This window comes from Canis aureus, chromosome X (genome assembly GCF_053574225.1).
Source record: "Canis aureus isolate CA01 chromosome X, VMU_Caureus_v.1.0, whole genome shotgun sequence".
NCBI classification, from domain to species: domain Eukaryota; kingdom Metazoa; phylum Chordata; class Mammalia; order Carnivora; family Canidae; genus Canis; species Canis aureus.
This window is the reverse complement of record NC_135649.1, coordinates 121,584,381-121,604,189: the sequence shown is the minus strand read 5'-3', so window position 1 is coordinate 121,604,189 and position 19,809 is coordinate 121,584,381. Positions and strand designations below refer to the sequence as shown.

The 19,809-nt window shown below is 41.0% G+C and overlaps 2 protein-coding genes across 2 annotated transcripts; both read left to right on the top strand.

Annotated features, from left to right (window-relative positions):
- Window positions 1-833: 833 nt before the first annotated feature.
- On the top strand, window positions 834-6,449 carry LOC144307611 (odorant-binding protein-like). Its single transcript, XM_077887519.1, has 6 exons — window positions 834-911; window positions 1,393-1,532; window positions 4,379-4,449; window positions 4,950-5,060; window positions 5,919-6,020; window positions 6,427-6,449. The coding sequence occupies exons 1-6, from the start codon at window positions 834-836 to the stop codon at window positions 6,447-6,449; spliced, it is 525 nt and encodes a 174-aa protein (XP_077743645.1).
- Window positions 6,450-13,103: 6,654 nt separating this feature from the next.
- Window positions 13,104-19,073, top strand: LOC144307684 (odorant-binding protein-like). Its single transcript, XM_077887621.1, has 6 exons — window positions 13,104-13,220; window positions 13,702-13,841; window positions 17,003-17,073; window positions 17,574-17,684; window positions 18,543-18,644; window positions 19,051-19,073. The coding sequence occupies exons 1-6, from the start codon at window positions 13,143-13,145 to the stop codon at window positions 19,071-19,073; spliced, it is 525 nt and encodes a 174-aa protein (XP_077743747.1). The 5' UTR covers window positions 13,104-13,142.
- The last annotated feature ends 736 nt before the right edge of the window (window positions 19,074-19,809 follow it).

The following is a 19,809-nucleotide window of genomic DNA, read 5'->3' as shown; positions in this document are numbered from 1 at the left end:
TTTCATTTCAATAACCTGTAAGGATGAGGGGCAAGTTCGTTCAATGTTGACTAAACTGACCATGGTAAGAGTTTCCTAAAAGACTCGTGTTTTATTGACCGATTCCCTGGTTTTATTAAAAGGTGTTAAGGACAAGGTAAGACCTCATTTCTCCAAACTAAGCACTTTCCTACGTGCTTTCCATAGATACATAATTACCTGATGTTCATTATAAGTTCAGAGGGACAGACATGCTCAGGATACTGCACACCTTGGTCACTAAAAAAACACCACGGTGGTGTCACCCCCAGCTCACGACTTCAGTGACTTGGAAAGACAGGGCGACCAGATGTCTGCATATTTGCATCTTTGCATTTACATTTATGTGTTTACACGTGCCAATGCCCACATGTAGGTCTCCCCATCTTTCCCCAAGTAATAGGGAGCAGTTGTGTTGGGGCAGGAAGGTCATCTCCCTGAAACTCATTCAAGAAAAAGTGATGGTGATGTTTGGTTTTTCCAAGACTGACTCAGAAATGTATCCACGTGACAGGAGATATGCAGGCTTGAGCCAAACAAGACTAGAGGCGGACGAGCTTCTAAATGTCGTTTCTAGAGATACAGGAAAGAGGTACAATATGTCCCGGGTCTGAGACATCCTTGGGATACATCGCAGCCAACCAGGATGTTTATGTTCAGTGTTGCACAATGATCTCGTGTGAAGAATGACAAGAAGTCAAACATTGCCACATCCATAGACATATAGTATATAAAGTGATGAAAACTGAGAATCTCGTCAACAGGTAACCCAACTCTGAGCTTCTGCAGAGGAGGAATTGAGAGGTGCTGGAGACATGAAGATCCTACTGTTGTGTCTTGCACTCGTTTTGGCTTCTGATGCCCAGCTACCCCTTCCTAATGTACTGACACAGGTATTGTGAACACGCTGAGCTGATAAGGTGGTCTTTATGTGTGTGTACGTGTGTCTGGTTTCTGTGGGGAGGGGAGTTTATATGTATATCCAAATGTATGTACTCCAACGTTAGCCGTCTACTTGAAACTCAGAATGCCTCTGTTAATCGTGTCTTTACATATTTCTACTGGATGTGTTCCCTGTGGTCTAGTAATTGCACATTTCTACATTTCTCCTGTAGTATAAGAGAGAATGTGCATCAGCCAATGAGCTGTTGGGGTGGAGGCCTTGCAGTCGATAAGCATGGTTATGCTATTTTAGGAATACGTCGATTTGTGATTTTGCTGTTGGCTTGGGTTTTCCCAGTATTATATAAATTGTGTGTTGTTCAATAAAGATACTCTGTGCTGATGCAAAAGAGAAAGGAGAGCCATGATGGCCGATGTTGGAGAAAATGAAAAGAAACTGAGGAAAGTTACTGATGGGAACTTTGCTTTTAGGTTTCAGGACCATGGAAGACGTTGTACATATCATCCAACAACCTTGACAAGATTGGCGAGAATGGCCCGTTTAGGATTTATATGAGAGGTATCAATGTGGACATACCAAGACTCAAAATGTCATTCAATTTTTACGTCAAGTAAGTAAAAATAACATAGACTAAAATTGCCTGTCAATGCTTGGCCCTCAGGGGGCATCTGATTCCAGGTTTGCAGTGAAATGTCAGGAGTGAAAGGGTGTGATGGTCTGAGTTCTTTATCAAGTTAGTACACCTTGTTGTTTAAAGACATGGTTCTCATGCTTCTGTGACCATAGGGTTCCTGACTTTGGCTTTAACAGTCTACCCTAAAAACTCACAAGTAGTAATTTTTAATCATTATTACATTGCTAAATTCACCAGAGCCTTTGTTGCTTCAAGTTATTCATAAAGAGACCACTCTGCTGTAGGCATGTATTAAGAACTCAGAAAACTAAGAGAAGATGAGGAAACTTCTTTGTTCTTGTTGAGCTTCATTGGACAAAACAGAGCCCGATAGAGATCTGTAAACTAGTCTCAACACTATACATGAGAGTGAAGGCGGGGTGGAATGAGAGCAGCCAAAAAAGGCCAACGACTGCATGCGGTGAGTTCAAAGAACACTGGCACAGGGCAGGTGTAGGGTGCTTCTGAAGGTGAACTGGGATGTTCAAACAAAGGAGCAAGGGGACAGACGTTGGCACCCAGATCAATGGAAAGGGCCTGAAATCAATGAGAAAATTTGAGCACCTGCACACATCTCTCTCTGTGTCTCTGTCTCAGACATGGACACACATCCTTGAAATTTATTGCTACATTGGAGGTAACCGTAAGCACATACTTTGATGACTCCATCTGCAAATAGCAATCATTTCCATACCAACATTTAAGTTTCGTCAGAAGGTCCCGAGAAGTATACGATGAAGCAAGAGGGATCATTTAATGCAAATAAGTGGAGAGTGTCCAGAAGCACCAAATCTTGCAAACAGATCCACCGCCCATAAGATTAAAACCTGTATTTACCTTGGAGGTGGAGAGTTAACTGTTACTTTTTACTGTTTGCTGTCCTTTGATTCCAGATAGATCTGGGCTGTTGACCAATGCTCCCTTAGGAGTTCAAAAAGGTGACAGTAAAAACAAAAACAAAATCAAAAAGGATGAAGATTCAGACAGTTAAACAAGAGGTTTATTTTTGGAGAGATCCATTTATAAATGTACACATATGACTGATGACGTATAAAGCATGTTTATAATTATAATGCATAATAATCTGTAATAATTATATGCATGCCTGAAGTAGAGCCAGCATTCCATTAATAATACTCGAAGGATTCCCAAAGTTAGTAATGGAAGAATCTGCTGTATATGATACATAATGAGTATAATAATGTGTGCAATGTTAGGTAACTGTCGAATTGATTATGATAATACATAGGACCCTGGGTGTCTATGTCACATATGCAGAAAATCAAATCACGCACACATCCTGTCTCAACAGATACATAAAGGATTGTCTACAATATACAACACGGTTGGTTATAGGTCATATATGCAGATAATCAAATTAAACAGACCTTATTCCAAAAGATAAATCTGTTAGGATTTATTTATGTATGTATGTATTTATTTATTATTTATTTATTTATTTATTTATTTAACGAACACCTTATCATCTTTTTGGTCCTGTTTACATTTTTTGTGTCCGTCTGCATTTTGTGACTTTGCGTGTAGCCTCTGCTTCTGCAAGGCTTCCTGAAGCGCAGTGTACACATGATTCCGGGCTTGCACGTGAAGGATAGTTCACTCATTTCTCACATATGTGGGCACGTACCGACGTTTTGAGGCAACACGTGAAACATTTCTATTTGCGCAGAAAGTCTGCTTCTTCCCTCTGCATTAACTGTCCACCCATGCGGCCACGCAGAGAACACCTGACGTGCTTTTCGTCCGCTGCTCCAGAACTTCACACAGAGGAAGCACACACCCTGCTTTTTCTTTCCTCCTGCTCTCTTTGCTGCCCATGGGGTTTTTAATATTTTTCGCCACAGCTCCCCATACACGGTAATTTTTGCCATTGCCAAGTGAAAGTACTCCGTACAGTAACAGTGTGTCCGTGGGTACCATGTGAACGTACTCGTACTTCGTACAAATAACAGTGTGCACGTGGATAATTTTTCCACTTTGGGGTTATTTTGAATTAGTCTGATAGGAATAGCTGTGCGGGAATGTTTGGGTTGACGCGGAATGCAGTTCTCTTGGGTTGTGTGCAACTGCTGCATCACAGTACAGGGGCACCTTAACCACAGGAAACTTAAACTGTTTGCTAACTGACAGCGCCTTTTGGATTATCGCCCGTAATAAAGCAGATATTCAATGGCAACATGGTCTTTCTCAACCCTCCTATTGACATTGTCTGTGATTTTATCCAGTGCTGTGAAAGGGAAATGGGATGTCACTGTGGTTTTACTTTGCACATCCCTAAGGACCCTTGCTCGGACCACGGTTTCCTGTGGCCATCTTCTGTGACATATCTGCTCAAGAAATTGCCGCATTTTAGTTGGATTGTTTCCTCTTTTATTATTTGTCCTGTATGCATTCTTCGATTTTTCCAATATACGTTTTCGTCATATATACTCACAGAGACATGAAAAAAGGTTTCTTATGTATGTGACATATATAAAATTGCTGTATGTAATGTACAAAAAGTTTCCATATATAACAAAAGTGTATCACATATATTCATCTATTCCTGTATGCGTCTCTATATCAGACCAGTAGGTAGACAAAGACATCCTTGTGAGGTGATATTTGATCCTGGAAAACCTGTTTCTTTTCTTTCCAATATCACACTGTGTATAGGCACTCGGTGATGCCTCATGCAGGGCCTTGTAGGATTGAAACAAAGAAAATGTTAACCACGGAACAAAGTTGGTTTTCATCCATCCACTTGAAGATTTTTTGTTTTTAAGGGTTGACGGAGAGTGCGTTGAAAACTCTGTTGGGGCATCAATAGGACGAGACAATCTTATCAAGGCTGAATGTAAGTACAAGCGTTTTATTACCAGTGTCTTTTTAAATAACATTGTCACTTTCTTTACTCTCACATGACCTTTCCATTTGCCTGAATCATCAATGTTCTCTTGTTTAATTTTCTCCACTTTGTAACCCTTTTTAACCTAGATTTGGACATGGCGAATTTAAGGGAGAGAAACAGGTCTTGGGGAACTAGGCATTGTAACCAGATAATATAACTAGAGAGAGTTGTCTCAAATTGTAACTAGAAAACATTTTAGCAACACTGGGAGGTGTGAAATGGCTTAGTGCACGTGTGAAATATTTAATTGCACGAAGGCAATGTGCCCCCTATGCTCCTTGATATGATTGTCACGTTCACTGAGCTGTTGAGGGGACGTAGACACCAATACAAGAATGTGGTGACAGTATGCTAACTACACCTTGGGAAAGCCAATCTCAATAAATTAACCAATGCAATATATAAATTTTGTCTAGACTATACATATATATTTTTGTCTCTTACAGATAATGGTGGCAATTATTTCCGAATTATTGGTATGACCCCAAATGCCCTCATAGGCTATGATGTCAATGTGGATAGCAAAGGGAAAATCACAAAAGTGGCTTCATTGATGGGTATGTATTACGGCTGACAATTTTCGTGGCCATACAACACATCCACTGTTGGCATTTTCATTGAGTAAGTCAGTACATATGCACATTACTAATTAATCTGCAAAAAAACCTAAGTCTCTAGGTGCATTGTGTCAAGGATCCTGGAATTACTCTAAAACACAAATGTGGAAACAAGGGCTGGTAGCTGTGGGAGCTCTTAAATCACCAGACATTTAACAACAAGTCACAATTATTAAAATTGAAAATTAAAAGAAATTGAGTTTATTAGAAATAGTTTCCTAACAGGTCAACAAATTTCAAGTCTCGACTACACACTCACTGAGATGGGTGCCGTGGCCTCTGGGACAGTAGGTGTCAATTTGGAAACAGGCATCTGAGAACTGTGGTTTTAATGAAAAACAAACAAACCAACTAAGCTGTCTCCCATACGGGAGACATTACCATTACATCCCATTACCATGGGAGACATGGCTGCTATTGGTCTGGAGGGTGAGTACGGTCCTTCCAATTGCTTTGGGTCCAGAAGCAACGTGCATGTCAGATCTAGATTCTGAGGCACAGGCCGAGGTGCAGTCGATTGGATTTCTTGCTGGATTGGGTCCAAGATTCATGGAGTTCCTACTGCGTCCCTGGAGTTCTGCTGCTGATGCTGGACAGTGCACGGCTGTGCAGTTGGACAGGGTTTCACGGCTCTTACCCACCAAGTCAGGCAGCTGACATTGCCACAAGGGCAATATATGGTCATTGTTTGAGACTCCATGAAGGACTAGATTTCCCCATAAGTGATTCTCCTTCTGTATTCAGAAATTCTTGGGGTTTCTAATGGGCATTTTCCACTTTATGCATGCTGATTTCCAGGCAGAGGAGCTCATGTTAATGAGGAGGACATTGCAAAGTTCAAGAAGCTGAGTAGAGAAAAGGGTATTCCAGAAGAAAATATTATATACTTAGGCGATACTGGTAATGTGACTCCCGATATATATTTTCTTGAATCTATCCTTCACTCGATACATAGCTCTGCTCAGGAAAAAAAAAAAAAACCTCAATTTCACCTTTCTCTTTCATGAATGATCTTGTATAAAACCTACTATTGAAAAGAAGAAATCATGGGGCACCTGGGTGGCTTGGGTGGTGAAGCTTCCGATTCTTGATTATGGCTCAGGTCATCACTTCTGGGTTGTGGTTGGAGCTCTGCATCGGATGCCATACTTCTGCCTCACCCTCTCATCCTCTTCCTCCTTGCTCTCTCTCTAAAATATTTTTGAAAAAATTTAAATTAAAAAATAGAAGAAATTCTTACAAACTTTGGGAAATGGTCGTGATTGGTTCTTCCTTTTTTCACCTTTTGTATTTGTTTTGTTCCCAGACAACTGTCCCAACCATGAATAACAACAGTAACACCAACTCCCCCTAAATATTGTAAGTAACAATGACCTGTCGTGAGTACTGCTATGTCAACTAACCCAATCGTTTTCCCTAGAGAACATTTTCCGTTACAAGAGCTCATTCTGTTTACCTTGAGTCTGTTGAGGTTGCATATCAGATGGCGTGATTGATGTTAAAAAGCAGTTACGGGGTCAATGCAGCATCATGCAGGGTCATGCCAATGATAGTCATTCAGAGACAAGCAGTGGAGACAGAAGTTGGCAGGGATGACCGAAAAAAGTTGGAGAGCCTCTACCCATGCGGTGTACCACATGCCTTTAAGGCATATTCTCCTGCAGAAGGTGATTTCCTTACAAGGTGATTTTTGAACTTTCTAAAGTCAGGTGAGCCACAAACCACGATGATGGTATAGCCCCAAAGGGCGCCCTGTGTCTCTGCTCTTGGGAAGCAATGGAGGATACAAGAGCAATTGGGGACATTAGCTTCCAGGCGACATATAACATCTTGAAGCCACAGAGCTTTTGGAATTGGAAGAGCAGAGTGTCAGTCCATCAAGAGTCCTGTAAAATCATTTTTGATGGGCCATCTCCATGAGCATGCATTCTGAAATTATCCAGTTCCTGGCAGGGAACTTCACCATCCAATGTACATCCACAAAAAAATTCTCGTGGTTCTTCCTATATTGTAGGGATGGAGCGTCTGAAGTTTCCTCGGACCGTGTGTGCTGGGTTAACTTGAACCCTTGACATTATACTCCTTGAGGCCCACTGTCGTAGGCTATTATACGGTCAACTCACTTGAACCTTCTGTCCTGTTTCCTTCCCTCTAGCTGTGTCACGTGTCATCTTCCTCATGGAATCAGATCAACAGTAGGAAGAAAGCACTCCTTATTTCTACTCGGCATCATCTCTCTTTCTTCATAAACATGTTTCCTTTTGCCATTTCATCTCTCTCGCTATCATTCAGATCCTGTTTGGTGTTACTGGATTTCATGTGATTAAATAAGTTGACTAAACATGTGTTCTGTATCTGTGTTTTTGTGCAGATAGTCACTTATTTATAAATACCCAAATATCCACTTTCAATATAACTATCCAGGAATGTATGGCCATGATAGGATCAATATCCCATCAGGGACAGTTTACATTAGGACTAAAGTGCTATAGTGGTGTCATGAAGAGAGGGAGAAAGAGATCTAACCCATCAGGAGAAAGAGGAAATTCTGATGGATATATTTACTTATAGGGATGAGGCAATCTGGTCAAGAAAATGTTCCCTAGATGCATCTAATCCACCTCAAGGGACGGGCATAGGTGCCCATCACTGAGATTTATACTGAGACTGTCCTGCACAACATGAGTCATAATCCAGGGGAAATGCGACTCTCACAACACCATCACCTATGATCCTGATGAGAAGAACTGAGATTTCTTTACAATAAGATTGTCAGTCATCCAAGGTGGGGCAGCAGCTGAGACCTGGTCAATGCCTAGGGTCATGAAGTCGATGTGATACTTGCAGAAACAGTCAGACTGAGGGCTCAGTTGGGAGGCTGCTAACCTCGTACTTGAGATCTAAGATGTGCCGTTCCATTCAGCTTCCCAGAGCAGTGGACACTGCGATGTGTAAGGAATGGCCATTCCGACTGCAATAGGCAAACTCGTTGATCAGCTATCTGTGACACACAGGTGTTCAGCATTGAAGAGATTAGCAGTCTGGATGCAAACCTTGTTCTGATGGTTGAGCCAGAGTTCAGAGAGCTACTCCAGGCCCAGGAACATAAAATTAGATATAAACAATATTTAAACAATAAATAGTGTTTTTACGTACAGAGGCATAGCCTCCAAATGGGCTGTAGTTTACACATGTCGAAAGCATCAGTAAAGAAGATTATCATGGCTTCTGTTGGAAGTCACAAACATGTCAAGGGCAATGTTTCATTTGTGCTTCTTGAATAAAACACTGTATGCATTTGGAGTTCTGACTCTGGTTACAAGATTGTGTCTGGAAATGCTGGAGATTGAAGTAGATCAATCAATCCTCAACCTCGTGGGCATGTTGAAAGGTGAGCCAGGGCAATAATGTGTTTAAAAAACTGTGAACTATACCACACATACCTATATATCATCGTGTGTGTGTATGTGCATATATACATATGCATGAATATTATGTGTAAAAATTATACATAATTACAGAAATCTGGTAAAAATAAAAGCCAGAATCTGTTTGTTTGTTTTTTTTTACCTAGTTTCTTTCACTTTTTCATGAAGATATGTGTGTGAGACTAATATTACTAAGGAACGGGTGGTTGTCACCACGGATGGTCTAGAAATGAATAATCACAGAAAACATTTAACAAAATGATGGCAACCAAGTGGGCTTGGTTGAAGTCAGTGAGGGCATCGGGACAGAATTCTATATGCATCCTTTAAACTAACTGCCAATAATATTCAAACACCAATGCTGTAAAAGTCTTGGGCAAATGCCTAAATGTTTTATTTCTATGGAAAGCAACGTACAATGTTGTGTTCTCAGGTTGGTCGGGAAGGTAGTTTTAAAGTATGAATATGCAGCAAGGGGATCTAGTTGGAATATGATGATAGAAATTCATGTGCAGGGCAGCCCGGGTGACTCAGCGGTTTAGTGCCACCTTCAGCCCAGGGCGTGATCCCAGAGACCCAGGATTTTGTCCCACGTTGGGCTCCCTACATGGAACCTGCTTCTCCCTCTGCCTGTGTCTCTGCCTCTGTGTCTCTCATGAATATAAATAAATTCTTTAAAAAAAAAAAAAGAAATTCGTGTGCGATGCTGTTCAACCGCCTCAATGGTACCTCTCTTGTTGTTTCTTTTTACTAAGAGATGGTATGTTTTTGTTGTGTATGGCTTCCTGACATTAAAATGGTTTATTTGGATGTAAGTTTAGACCTTGGTTTCAATAATAGCTGTAGTAGACAGTGGGGTTGCACAATTCTTGCAAATTTCACTATGAGACCTCGTGAGGAGCTAGGAGAGGGCTGGAGCCCACCCCCTGTCATATGCCTACAATCATGCAACGAGGAACTTTGCTCTCATTAAGCAACTGCTTAGCTTGAGGGCAAGTCCTGCTCAAAGTTAGGTGGGTTTGGAACAGTGTAAATCTGCATCAGCTGAAGAAGAGGAAGATGTTTTAAAAAGTTTCATTACTTAACAACTGGTGTGGGGGTCAATCAACTGAGGAATACGCGGGCTGCAGAAGCCATATTTTCCGACGGGGCAATATCACTAGAATGCAATAATTTATCACTTAAGATCGACAACCAAACACGGGACCTTTCACATTTGTCTGAAAGGATAAACGACATAAGAACCTGGCTATCAAACCACGAACGAGGAGCGTATGCTGAAAATAACAAAATCCTGATGAAAGAATTCAATGAAGCCCCAAAGAAAAGGAGAGTCCTCTCATGTTCAGTGGACTGGAAGACTCAAAATAGTAGAGCTATTTCCTCATCAAATGGCTGTTTAGATTCCACACAAGTAGTCTTCTGTGGAATTGTCAGCAGGGACTTTGCCTCATCGAGACAAGTTTATCTTACACTTTATAGAGGAAGCCAAAGATCTAGACTAGATAGAGAGCAATGCTGAAAAGGAAGGATGAAGTTGGAGGACTCATGCAACCTATGCTTAGACTTTTCTGTAAAGCTACACCAAATAGTAGAATATGCTATTGTGGTAAATAGGCCTACACATCAATGGATAGAAGAGGAAATCTAACAATACGCTCACAGAAATATACCCAAGTGTTACAGAGAAAGCGATTAAAGGAAAAAATAACAGACTTTTCAACAAATTCAGATAGAGGGATTGGAGAAAAACATTACATCTGAATGCAAACCTTACACCTTATGGAAAAGTCAAGTCAGTTTCATCGTCTTTACGAGTTTTGAATTCGCATGCAGTACATCTGAAACTAAAATTATATGTGAACTGTGTTTCACCTAAATTGTTTTTCAGGGTAAAACACAATAAACTCCATATAGATCATAAATATGGTAGTCAAGCAAAATTACATCACATTTTTAAAAAGATTTTATTTATTTATCCACAAACACACACACACACAGAGGCAGAGACACAGGCAGAGGGAAAAGCAGGCTCCATGCTGGGAGCCTGACATGGGACTTGATCCTTGAACCCCAGGATCATGCCTGGGCCATAGGCAGGCACTAAAGCGCTGAGTCACCCAGGGATCCCCTGCATCATTTTTTATAAGGAAATGTGGAGGAAAACCTTAGGACAGAAGTCATTCAAAGAGATTGCAGAATCAACACCAAAAAATGACAATTTAAAATAGATTCCTCAAATGATCCAGCAAAAAAAAAAAAAAAAAGTACTATAAGCAACAGGCTTTAGAAAATATTTGCCCATCCCACAGTGACAAGGACATGTATCCTGAGTGTGTAAAGAATTCTCTAAACTCAACAATAGGTAAACAACCAAGAAAACGCAATCAGAAAGGGGGCAAAATACTCCAATATACATTTCATCAATACAAATGCTGTAGGAGATAGGCCAATCACCACTACACACCTAGTAGAATGACTAAAACAACAAATACCGATAACATTTAAACCCGGTGAACAAGCATCAACCCGGGTAGAAATCTAAACTGAAACAGCCACTCTGAAGATTAATCTAGCAGTTTCTGGGTATTTAAGCCAAAACATATTATATATTCTAGCAATCGTACTCTTGTAAGTTTGTCCCCTTAAGGGGAAAAGGGGACACTTAAGTTTACACGTAAGAAAGAGTGCGATCTTGCCATTTGCAACAGTGTGGATGGAGGGAGAGGGTATTACGCTAAGTGAAATAAGTCAGAGAAGGACACATATCATACAGTTTCATTTTATTTTTTAAATTTATTATGAATTAATTGATTAATTTTCTTGGAGCTCAATTTGTCAACATATAGCATATCACCCAGTGCTCATCTCAAGTGCCCCCCTCAGTGCCCTTCACCCAGTCACCACAACCCCCAGCAAACCTCCCTTTTCATTACCTCTTGTTTTCTTCCCAGAATCTAAAATAGAAATGTATGAACAAACAAACCCAAAGCAAGAAAAGGCCCATAAACACAGCAACCAAACTGGTGGTTGCCTGAGAGGAGGGGTTGGGGGATGTGCAAAACGGGAGAAGAGGAGTGGGAGGCACAGGCTTCCAGTTACGGCATGAACACGTTCGAGGGCGAACACGTGTCATGTCAGAATAACCCACGTGTAGGATTTCATAAGTTGAGGAAATAAATTTAAAAAAAATAGTACAAGGAAGTATCTTCTTTTAGTCTCTGGTTCAGTATAACATGATTTAAGGTATCTTTGCAATACCAGAATTTAATCTAAGGGCACCTGGGTGGCTCAGTGATTGACCATCTGCCATTGGTTCAGGGCATGATCCCAGGGTCCTGGGAGAAGTCTTGTATCGGGCTCACAGAAGGGGCCTGCTTTTCCCTCTGCTTATTTCTCTACCTCTGTGTCTCACGTGAATAGATAAATAAATAATCTCTAAAAAGTAATCTAAATACTTTTATTAGGTTTTATGGCTTGTGGTTTTAAAGTGAGAGAAATGTCTCTAAAGAAGCCCAAAGTTGCACATGTGCATTCCTCTAAGATTTATTATCATTTTGTTTTTTGTCCTTAGCTCTTCCAATCACCTTGAAGATACTTGGGGGCATAATTTGAGCTAGAATCTACTTTTAAAAATATCCTATTCCATGACTGACCAATTCTTACCCCACAGCCCACTCCTCCTATTCCATAAATGACCAAATGTGAGCAGAGGATTGCAAGATCCATGTTGTTTTCTTATCTTATTTGATTTTTTTCTTATTTCATTTCAATAACCTGTAAGGATGAGGGGCAAGTTCGTTCAATGTTGACTAAACTGACCATGGTAAGAGTTTCCTAAAAGACTTGTGTTTTATCGACCGATTCCCTGGTTTTATTAAAAGGTGTTAAGGACAAGGTAAGACCTCATTTCTCCAAACTAAGCACTTTCCTACGTGCTTTCCATAGATACATAATTACCTGATGTTCATTATAAGTTCAGAGGGACAGACATGCTCAGGATACTGCACACCTTGGTCACTAAAAAAACACCACGGTGGTGTCACCCCCAGCTCACGACTTCAGTGACTTGGAAAGACAGGGCGACCAGATGTCTGCATATTTGCATCTTTGCATTTGCATTTATGTGTTTACACGTGCCAATGCCCACATGTAGGTCTCCCCATCTTTCTCCAAGTAATAGGGAGCAGTTGTGCTGGGGCAGGAAGGTCATCTCCCTGAAACTCATTCAAGAAAAAGTGATGGTGATGTTTGGTTTTTCCAAGACTGACTGAGAAATGTATCCACGTGACAGGAGATATGCAGGCTTGAGCCAAACAAGACTAGAGGCGGACGAGCTTCTAAATGTCATTTCTAGAGATACAGGAAAGAGGTACAATATGTCCCGGGTCTGAGACATCCTTGGGTACATCACAGCCAACCAGGATGTTTATATTCAGGGTTGCACAATGATCTCGTGTGAAGAATGACAAGAAGTCAAACATTGCCACATCCATAGACATATAGTATATAAAGTGATGAAAACTGAGAATCTCGTCAACAGGTAACCCAACTCTGAGCTTATGCGGAGGAGGAATTGAGAGGCGCTGGAGACATGAAGATCCTACTGTTGTGTCTTGCACTCGTTTTGGCTTCTGATGCCCAGCTACTCCTTCCTAATGTACTGACACAGGTATTGTGAACACGCTGAGCTGATAAGGTGGTCTTTATGTGTGTGTACGTGTGTCTGGTTTCTGTGGGGAGGGGAGTTTATATGTATATCCAAATGTATGTACTCCAACGTTAGCCGTCTACTTGAAACTCAGAATGCCTCTGTTAATCGTGTCTTTACATATTTCTACTGGATGTGTTCCCTGTGGTCTAGTAATTGCACATTTCTACATTTCTCTTGTAGTATAAGAGAGAATGTGCATCACCCAATGAGCTGTTGGGGTGGAGGCCTTGCAGTCGATAAGCATGGTTATGCTATTTTAGGAATACGTCGATTTGTGGTTTTGCTGTTGGCTTGGGTTTTCCCAGTATTATATAAATTGTGTGTTGTTCAGTAAAGATACTCTGTGCTGATGCAAAAGAGAAAGGAGAGCCATGATGGCTGATGTTGGAGAAAATGAAAAGAAACTGAGGAAAGTTACTGATGGGAACTTTGCTTTTAGGTTTCAGGACCATGGAAGACGTTGTACATATCATCCAACAACCTTGACAAGATTGGCGAGAATGGCCCGTTTAGGATTTATATGAGAGGTATCAATGTGGACATACAAAGACTCAAAATGTCATTCAATTTTTACGTCAAGTAAGTAAAAATAACATAGACTAAAATTGCCTGTCAATGCTTGGCCCTCAGGGGGCATCTGATTCCAGGTTTGCAGTGAAATGTCAGGAGTGAAAGGGTGTGATGGTCTGAGTTCTTTATCAAGTTAGTACACCTTGTTGTTTAAAGACATGGTTCTCATGCTTCTGTGACCATAGGGTTCCTGACTTTGGCTTTAACAGTCTACCCTAAAAACTCACAAGTAGTAATTTTTAATCATTATTACATTGCTAAATTCACCAGAGCCTTTGTTGCTTCAAGTTATTCATTAAGAGACCACTCTACTGTAGGCATGTATTAAGAACTCAGAAAACTAAGAGAAGATGAGGAAACTTCTTTGTTCTTGTTGAGCTTCATTGGTCAAAACAGAGCCCGATAGAGATCTGTAAACTAGTCTCAACACTATACATGAGAGTGAAGACGGGGTGGAATGAGAGCAGCCAAAAAAGGCCAACGACTGCATGCGGTGAGTTCAAAGAACACTGGCACAGGGCAGGTGTAGGGTGCTTCTGAAGGTGGACTGGGATGTTCAAACAAAGGAGCAAGGGGACAGACGTTGGCACCCAGATCAATGGAAAGGGCCTGAAATCAACGAGAAAATTTGAGCACCTGCACACATTTCTCTCTGTGACTCTGTCTCAGACATGGACACACATCCTTGAAAGTTACTGGTACATTGGAGGTAACCGTAAGCACATACTTTGACGACTCCATCTGCAAATACCAATCATTTCATCCCAACGTTTAAGTTTCCTCAGAAGGTCCCGAGAAGTATACAATGAAGCAAGAGGGATCACTTAATTCAAAGAAATGGAGAGCGTCCAGAACCACCACATCTTGCAAACAGATCCACCGCCCATAAGATTAAAACCTGTATTTACCTTGGAGGTGGAGAGTTAAGTCTTACTTTTTACTGTTTGCTGTCCTTTGAATCCAGATAGAACTGCGCTGCTGACCGGTGCTAGCTTAGGAGTTCAAACAGGAGGCAGTATAGAGAAACAGGAAAGTTTGCAAGGCGGAGGGGGACTCAAGCAGAAAACAAGATGTGAAGGAAGTATTGCAAGGCTGAGAAATGCCTGGGCAAACCTACTGGCTGGAGGACTGATGCCAGGAAAGGCTTGAAAATAAGGAGAGAAAGTTATTCGTCTGTCAGGTTGGGGGAGACACGGGAATAAAAGGGAGGATGATGTTTCTAATGATATATATCAAAAACCATGCCTTAGAAGGAACGGAATGAAGTCCGTGTCTGAGGATCGCAGTTGTAAAGCTGTAAGTGGGCTCCAAGATGTCACACACAGTAGAGACAGACTGTGAGGAATGAAAAACTGAAAAGGATGAGCATTAAGACATTACAATAAGAGGGTTATGTTTGGAGGGATGCATTTATAAATGTACACATGTAACTGATGACGTATAAAACATGTAATTTTGTTTAATAATCTGTAATAATTATATACACGCCTGCAGTAGAGCCAGCATTCCATTAATAATACTCGAAGGCTTCCCAAAGTTAGTGATGGAAGAATCTGCTGTATATGATACATAATGAGTATAATAACGTGTGCAATGTTAGGTGGTTGTGAATTGATTATGATAATACATAGGACCCTGGGTGTCTATGTCACATATGCAGAAAATCAAATCACGCACACATCCTGTCTCAACAGATACATAAAGGATTGTCTACAATATATAACACGGTTGGTTATAGGTCATATATTCAGATAATCAAATTAAGCAGACCCTATTCCAAAAGATAAATCTCTTAGGATTTATTTATGTATTTATGTATTTATTTATTTATTTATTTATTTATTTATTTATTTATTTAACGAACACCTTATCATCTTTTTGGTCCTGTTTACAGTTTTTGTGTCCGTCTGCATTTTGTGACTGCGTGTAGCCTCTGCTTCTGCAAGGCTTCCTGAAGCGCAGTGTACACATGATTCCGGGCTTGCACGTGAAGGATAGTTCACTCATTTCTCACATATGTGGGCACGTACCGACGTTTTGAGGCAACACGTGAAACATTTCTATCTGCGCAGAGAGCCTGCTTCTTCCCTCTGCATTAACTGTCCACCCATGCGGCCACGCAGAGAACACCTGACGTGCTTTTCGTCCGCTGCTCCAGAACTTCACACAGAGGAAGCACACACCCTGCTTTTTCTTTCCTCCTGCTCTCTTTGCTGCCCATGGGGTTTTTAATATTTTTCGCCACAGCTCCCCATACACGGTAATTTTTGCCATTGCCAAGTGAAAGTACTCCGTACAGTAACAGTGTGTCCGTGGGTACCAAGTGAAAGTACTTGTACTTCGTACAAATAACAGTGCGTACGTGGATAATTTTTCCACTTTGAGGTTATTTTGAATCAGTCTGATAGGAATAGCTGTGCGGGAATGTTTGGGTTGACGCGGATTGCAGTTCTCTTGGGTTGTGTGCAACAGCTGCATCACAGTACAGGGGCACCTTAACCACAGGAAACTTAAACTGTTTGCTAACTGACAGCGCCTTTTGGATTATCGCCCGTAATAAAGCAGATATTCAATGGCAACATGGTCTTTCTCAACCCTCCTATTGACATTGTCTGTGATTTTATCCAGTGCTGTGAAAGGGAAATGGGATGTCACTGTGGTTTTACTTTGCACGTCCCTAAGGACCCTTGCTGGGACCACGGTTTCCTGTGGCCATCTTCTGTGACATATCTGCTCAAGAAATTGCCGCATTTTAGTTGGATTGTTTCCTCTTTTATTATTTGTGCTGTATGCATTCTTCCTATTTTTCCAAATATACGTTTTCGTCATATATACTCACAGAGACATGAAAAAAGGTTTCTTATGTATGTGACATATATATAATTGTTGTATGTAATGTACAAAAAGTTTCCATATATAACAAATGTGTATCACATATATTCATCTATTCCTGTATGCGTCTCTATATCAGACCAGTAGGTAGACAAAGACATCCTTGTGAGGTGATATTTGATCCTGGAAAACCTGTTTCTTTTCTTTCCAATATCACACTGTGTATAGGCACTCGGTGATGCCTCATGCAGGGCCTTGTAGGATTGAAACAAAGAAAGTGTTAACCACGGAACAAAGTTGGTTTTCATCCATCCACTTGAAGATTTTTTGTTTTTAAGGGTTGACGGAGAGTGCGTTGAAAACTCTGTTGGGGCATCAATAGGACGAGACAATCTTATCAAGGGTGAATGTAAGTACAAGCGTTTTATTACCAGTGTCTTTTTAAATAACATTGTCACTTTCTTTATTCTCACATGACCTTTCCATTTGCCTGAATCATCAATGTTCTCTTGTTTAATTTTCTCCACTTTGTAACCCTTTTTAACCTAGATTTGGACATGGCGAATTTAAGGGAGAGAAACAGGTCTTGGGGAACTAGGCATTGTAACCAGATAATATAACTAGAGAGAGTTGTCTCACATTGTAACTAGAAAACATTTTAGCAACACTGGGAGGTGTGAAATGGCTTAGTGCACGTGTGAAATATTTAATTGCACGAAGGCAATGTGCCCCCTATGCTCCTTGATATGATTGTCACGTTCACTGAGCTGTTGAGGGGACGTAGACACCAATACAAGAATGTGGTGACAGTATGCTAACTACACCTTGGGAAAGCCAATCTCAATAAATTAACCAATGCAATATATAAATTTTGTCTAGACTATACATATATATTTTTGTCTCTTACAGATAATGGTGGCAATTATTTCCGAATTATTGGTATGACCCCAAATGCCCTCATAGGCTATGATGTCAATGTGGATAGCAAAGGGAAAATCACAAAAGTGGCTTCATTGATGGGTATGTATTACGGCTGACAATTGTCGTGGCCATACAACACATCCACTGTTGGCATTTTCATTGAGTAAGTCAGTACATATGCACATTACTAATTAATCTGCAAAAAACCCTAAGTCTCTAGGTGCATTGTGTCAAGGATCCTGGAATTACTCTAAAACACAAATGTGGAAACAAGGGCTGGTAGCTGTGGGAGCTCTTAAATCACCAGACATTTAACAACAAGTCACAATTATTAAAATTGAAAATTAAAAGAAATTGAGTTTATTAGAAATAGTTTCCTAACAGGTCAACAAATTTCAAGTCTCGACTACACACTCACTGAGATGGGTGCCGTGGCCTCTGGGACAGTAGGTGTCAATTTGGAAACAGGCATCTGAGAACTGTGGTTTTAATGAAAAACAAACAAACCAACGAAGCTGTCTCCCATACGGGAGACATTACCATTACATCCCATTACCATGGGAGACATGGCTGCTATTGGTCTGGAGGGTGAGAACGGTCCTTCCAATTGCTTTGGGTCCAGAAGCAACATGCATGTCAGATCTAGATTCTGAGGCACAGGCCGAGGTGCAGTCGATTGGATTTCTTGCTGGATTGGGTCCAAGATTCATGGAGTTCCTACTGCGTCCCTGGAGTCCTGCTGCTGATGCTGGACAGTGCACGGCTGTGCAGTTGGACAGGGTTTCACGGCTCTTACCCACCAAGTCAGGCAGCTGACATTGCCACAAGGGCAATATATGGTCATTGTTTGAGACTCCATGAAGGACTAGATTTCCCCATAAGTGATTCTCCTTCTGTATTCAGAAATTCTTGGGGTTTCTAATGGGCATTTTCCACTTTATGCATGCTGATTTCCAGGCAGAGGAGCTCATGTTAATGAGGAGGACATTGCAAAGTTCAAGAAGCTGAGTAGAGAAAAGGGTATTCCAGAAGAAAATATTATATACTTAGGCGATACTGGTAATGTGACTCCCGATATATATTTTCTTGAATCTATCCTTCACTCGATACATAGCTCTGCTCAGGAAAAAAAAAAAACACCTCAATTTCACCTTTCTCTTTCATGAATGATCTTGTATAAAACCTACTATTGAAAAGAAGAAATCATGGGGCACCTGGGTGGCTTGGGTGGTGAAGCTTCCGATTCTTGATTATGGCTCAGGTCATCACTTCTGGGTTGTGGTTGGAGCTCTGCATCGGATGCCATACTTCTGCCTCACCCTCTCATCCTCTTCCTCCTTGCTCTCTCTCTAAAATATTTTTGAAAAAATTTAAATTAAAAAATAGAAGAAATTCTTACAAACTTTGGGAAATGGTCGTGATTGGTTCTTCCTTTTTTCACCTTTTGTATTTGTTTTGTTCCCAGACAACTGTCCCAACCATGAATAACAACAGTAACACCAACTCCCCCTAAATATTGTAAGTAACAATGACCTGTCGTGAGTACTGCTATGTCAACTAACCCAATCGTTTTCCCTAGAGAACATTTTCCGTTACAAGAGCTCATTCTGTTTACCTTGAGTCTGTTGAGGTTGCATATCAGATGGCGTGATTGATGTTAAAAAGCAGTTACGGGGTCAATGCAGCATCATGCTGGGTCAAGCCAATGATAGTCATTCAGAGACAAGCAGTGGAGACAGAAGTTGGCAGGGATGACCGAAAAAAGTTGGAGAGCCTCTACCCATGTGGTGTACCACATGCCTTTAAGGCATATTCTCCTGCAGAAGGTGATTTCCTTACAAGGTGATTTTTGAACTTTCTAAAGTCAGGTGAGCCACAAACCACGATGATGGTATAGCCCCAAAGGGCGCCCTGTGTCTCTGCTCTTGGGAAGCAATGGAGGATACAAGAGCAATTGGGGACATTAGCTTCCAGGCGACATATAACATCTTGAAGCCACAGAGCTTTTGGAATTGGAAGAGCAGAGTGTCAGTCCATCAAGAGTCCTGTAAAATCATTTTTGATGGGCCATCTCCATGAGCATGCATTCTGAAATTATCCAGTTCCTGGCAGGGAACTTCATCATGAAAGGTCCCATCCAATGTACATCCACAAAAAAATTCTCGTGGTTCTTCCTATATTGTAGGGATGGAGCGTCTGAAGTTTCCTCGGACCGTGTTTGCTG